This window comes from Cryptomeria japonica, chromosome 11 (assembly GCF_030272615.1).
Source record: "Cryptomeria japonica chromosome 11, Sugi_1.0, whole genome shotgun sequence".
NCBI lineage: Eukaryota > Viridiplantae > Streptophyta > Pinopsida > Cupressales > Cupressaceae > Cryptomeria > Cryptomeria japonica.
The window spans coordinates 409,332,009-409,337,082 of NC_081415.1; the positions used below are offsets into that span (position 1 = coordinate 409,332,009).

At 35.3% G+C, this 5,074-nt stretch overlaps 1 protein-coding gene across 1 annotated transcript; it reads left to right on the forward strand.

Moving 5' to 3' along the window:
• The first annotated feature begins 412 nt into the window (after positions 1-412).
• Positions 413-3,362, forward strand: LOC131041468 (putative glucuronosyltransferase PGSIP8). Its single transcript, XM_057974576.2, has 5 exons — positions 413-752; positions 852-1,107; positions 1,258-1,459; positions 1,823-1,970; positions 2,439-3,362. The coding sequence occupies exons 1-5, from the start codon at positions 424-426 to the stop codon at positions 2,989-2,991; spliced, it is 1,488 nt and encodes a 495-aa protein (XP_057830559.2). The 5' UTR covers positions 413-423; the 3' UTR covers positions 2,992-3,362.
• Positions 3,363-5,074: the final 1,712 nt, after the last annotated feature.

Here is a 5,074-nt window from a genome sequence, read left to right on the forward strand (position 1 = left end):
AGGAGTCCAACTTCACATAGAATTGTGCCATTTATCAATATTATACAAAAATCAAACCTCTTCCTCAAAATGAACAAAAAAAAAACTAAAAAAAACTAAATAGACATCCAAATTTTACCAATAACACCTCTATTAGTATAATTTCAAAAAACAAAAAAATAGTTTTAAATTTATAAAATCTTCTATACTCCATTTTTCCCTAATAATTTATAAAAGTCAAAGACTTGACAAATTATTTTTTTTGGCAATCAGTGTTTATCTCCTACTCATAAACAGCCTTCAAACCTACGTCTATGTATCGTCCTCCCTGAGTTACGCTGATAACATTTATTAATATATTTATTTTTTAATTGTTTTCTACCAACTTTCCATATAGGTTTACTCGGGTAATGGGCTATATTGCCGGGTCTGAATTACTGGTCAATGTCAAAATCCTTCCTTGCAGTCTACAGATTGGATTTTGTTATGATGGGTTCTGTTTTGGCAAAGAAGAGTACGTTTTTGTGGTCAGTTTATGTTCTGTTTTTCTGTGTGTATAGAAATGTCAATGCTATAGAGGGAGGAGCATTTGCAGTTGCAGAGAGCTCTTCCAAACATGCTTATGCTACAATGATGTACATGGGGACACCCAGAGACTATGAATTTTACATTGCAATTCGAGTCATGATCAGATCCCTTGTCAAACTCAAAACGAATGCAGACCTTGTTGTTATAGCATCCAAGGATGTGCCTCTGGATTGGGGAAAAACTCTGTAAGACCAAGCCCATTTCATTTTTTTAACAGAAAGGAATAGGGAAAAACCATTGTCCTAGAAGTTGGAAATTAAGAAAATATGTTGATTACTATGCAGGTGTGAAGATGGAGCTCGAGTTGTATATGTAGACAACATTGATAATCCTTACAAGAACCAGTCAGACTTTGATAGGCGTTTTGCTCTTTCTCTGAACAAGCTATATGCCTGGAGTCTTGTGGATTATGAGAGGGTAGTCATGCTTGATGCAGATAATGTCTTCCTCCAGAAAACTGATGAGCTTTTTCTGTGTGGACAGTTTTGTGCTGTCTTTATCAACCCCTGTATTTTACACACTGGGCTTTTTGTTTTACAGGTGCCTTGGTTTTCTTATGATTTCATATTCTGTTTGGTTTATGTTGCTGATTTCGTTTTCTAATTGATTTGTGACAGGATTTGAGTTTGCAATGTTTTTGGATGTCATTTTCAATTAGCTGTTTTGTTCTTTTTTTTCATTCATATGCAGCCTTCGGAGAAGGTTTTCAAACATATGCTGCATCAACTGGCTACAGGGCTGAAAAATGAGGATGGTGCAGATCAGGGATTTGTGGCTGCACATTTTGATGATTTACTGGAAAGGCCTATGTTTCATCCGCCTACAAATGGATCCAAGCTCAATGGGTTCTATCGATTACCAATTGGATACCAGATGGATGCTTCTTTCTACTGTAAACATCCTTTCCATGGCTATATAATTTTATGATCTGTAAGGAAATACATGAATCGTGGAACATTTAGTCAATGCTATTTCCCACTCTGAAATGACTGGGAATGTAAGAATTTATCATTCTTTGGTGAGTTCCAGGTTAATGACTCCAGTGAGCTCCATGCCACTGTTTCACTTTGCGATTGCATTTGTAGAGAGAAATTAGCTATTACAACACATTTTATATTACCAAAACTAAAGTCAATGTTTACTGTGCAAACATTTCAAGTTTTGATAGATGAACACAAAGCATTTTTTCATATATTTTTCATTACTTTATCAAATCAAAATGCTTTTTGGTAATTGAACTTTCCATGTTTTGCAGACCTGGCGCTAAAATGGGATATACCATGTGGACCAAACAGTGTCATAACTTTTCCGAGTGCATTGTGGTTGAAACCATGGTACTGGTGGGCATGGCCTGTTTTGCCTTTGGGTTTGTCATGGCATACGCAACGTCTTGAGACTATAGGGTAATCTAATATCTAAAACTCTCTTCATTCTTAATTTGAGAAGCTTTGTGGGTATTCAGGTTCAGGCATTGAAGAATCTGATTTCATGAATAGAAAGCGTGGTGATTCAGTCCTCTTGCTTGAACTCTAGCGTTGTCCAGCTATCCTCCTTAGGTGGAAACTATTCAAGGGTACCAGTGGCCTTTAATGCATCTGATCAGATCAATGGGTCAGCAAGTGTTTGAGTTGCATTTCATTCTCTGGCACGATTTTATATCATTGATCTGCCGTATGTTCTGTCCCAGGATGCCTTTTTGTTAAGGATTTCTGTTTTAGCTTCATTTTAGAAATCACCCCTGTTTTCCCTCCCCTTCAACCCCACTAATTTTGTTTTTCAATTAACTCCTGCCAAATAAATGGATGCTGTTTTAGTTTTCTGTTCAAATCCAAAATCATGTTGCCCTAATGAATAAAGTCCTTTTGTAACAGGTATGATGAGGAGATACCCCTTGCAGTTGCACAGTCGGTGTTCTACATAATAACAGCTATAATAGCAATATCTATTCGGCAAATCTTCAACACAAAGCCCTCTTCACCCAATCTCTGCTGCCTGAAATCAGCACTTGGCTTCTCTTTCTATTCAGTGTTACTGAAGAAACTAATTCCTTTTTGTATAGCTGCAAGCTATTTGATTCCATTTTTCTTTGTTCCAAAAACAATTCATCCATTAATGGGCTGGGGGCTTTACCTACTGGGCTCTATGTCCCTTCTTATTGTCATAATGAACACATTTTGTATCCCTGTTTTGGCTGTTATTACCATCTGGATTCAAGTGCTGGGAGCTCTTCTTGTCATGGCTTTTCCTCTTTACAGCAATGGCATGGTGCGTGCATTATCAGTGGGAGTATATGGCTTCTTGGCTGCTCCATTTTTATGGCGGTCAGGAGTGAAGGTGATGAGACATTTGGACACATGCTTTGAAGATGACTCATTATTCTCAAGATTTGATCACAAACAATCTCGTCTTTCCAAACTGTCTTGAAAGACAGTTCAAGCCATATCTTTATGGCTCCTCTGATTATGGCTCCTCTGATTATTGTTTCATCTCTATATCAGAGAGAGCAATCTGTGCTAGATGAAAAGATTTTTCAAACTCAAAACAGATCTCACAAGCGGGTAGATTTTTCAAACTCAAAACACATCTCACAAGCGGGTAGGTAGCAGCAAACTTAATCAAGGAGACGGACTGGCGGCCCAGCTTAAACAGCACACACAAAAGGGTAAGGTTATATGGACGAGGGTTTTCTTGAAAAAAATTAATGGAGGTTGGAGACTTAAAACTGGTGGTCTCATGCTTTACTAGTGCATATCAGATGAGCTTTAAAAAAAGAAAGCTGGTGATCTCACCAAGAATGATGTAAATAAAAAATTAATAAATAAATTTTTTTTTTTAATTTTTTTAAAAATTTAAAATACTAGTTAATTAATAAATATATAAAAAAATCTTAAACTGGTGGGACAATTTCTAGCCCATCCCAATTGCACCTGTTAAAATATGCTTAACTTATTTTTCAAAAAATGATTTTAAATAATTTTATCCATGAAATCTCCCCATCCATACAAATAAAACTCCCATAAAACTTTACCCTAATCTTGATGCTTAATGTGGAGCCTTCAAAATTGCAACCGTCTTCCGTTTCTCCCTGAAAATTGTCCCCTACATTGAAAAAACTGTCAGGTAGAAACTTTCCTGCCTCCATTTTTAATATTTCTTCGTTTTAATAAAAACATGCATACATGTCACATTAATGTATGGTGTAAGAAATGATATATAGCTGTAATATATTTTATGCCAAAGAAATACCTGTCGTTAAGTAGTTCAAATCTGGTGTTGTTGATTTATTGTTGAAGTGAAAAAAAGTGTGGAGAATTAAATTTTTGAAGTATCTTTTTATCTATATGTTATTTTTATTTTTAATCAATTTAAACTTGTAATTTTTTTATTGAAAGAATTATTATACTTGCCATCACATTGTTTCATTAAAAAAAAAACAGTACAATATTTTTAGATATTAAATATAATTTATTTTTTTCAATAAAAGTGGATTATTCCACTAAACTTTTGTATTAATATTTTTTATTTTTTACACAGGATTCAAAGAGCATACCGGAGGAAAGAACCCTGAAAAGAAAACCTCTGATCACGGCTCATAAAATAAACCTATAGTATCTGACAGATCAGTTTATGCACCCCACCCAAAACCACATACAAAATGCGGTCACAACACATATAATATCAGTTTTGCATAGAGCCCATATGACAATTTGCCAAAAAAACCCATCGGATAATTTTCAAATGTAGACTCCATAGCTACTACCAATGGAAGAAGACAAAATTTTCCAAAGCCCTGTGCTAAATCCCATGAGCCAAAAACCTTCCTGCCAAAAAAGAAAGTATCAAAAAACCTTTGGAAAAACACTATTGTATCAAATACCGTGAGCTTGAACTCTCCTCTAGACAACGAACATGAATACTTGAAATCAAAGGGGAAAGCGGGAATAATTATCATCATAAAATTTTACATCAACATTACTCAAGAAAATCATATAACTATTGTTGCAAACCTTCCCATACCCTAGAAGGAATTTCCTCAAAACCCACCTCTCGCTGATTAGCATTGCTATCAATGGCTAAATTTGCCAAATAATCCGCAATCTTATTAACTTCCAACAATTTGATTTTTTTTTCATAACACATTGAATAATCAACATAGAATCACCTTCAATTATTAAGTCCTTAATTCCCAAAGAGATTGCCATATCCAATCCAAAAGACAAAGCATGAAATTCCGCATAATTGTTAGTTTTAAAACCAATAGCATGACACTTAGCTCGAATAAAATTTGCATTGTGATCATAAATTACCATGCCTACCCCACTTGGCCCAGGGTTACCACGAGAGGCCCCATCAAAATTCAGTTTAAAGTGCCCCTGTGGAGGAGGTTTCCATCTAGCAGAGCATCTCTTACCTATTGCATCATTTTTAAAAAAAATTGAACCATGAGAGGGTAAAACTGACAGCATCTTCCAAACTCTAGTAACTCTACTATCCCAGTGTGAAAAAG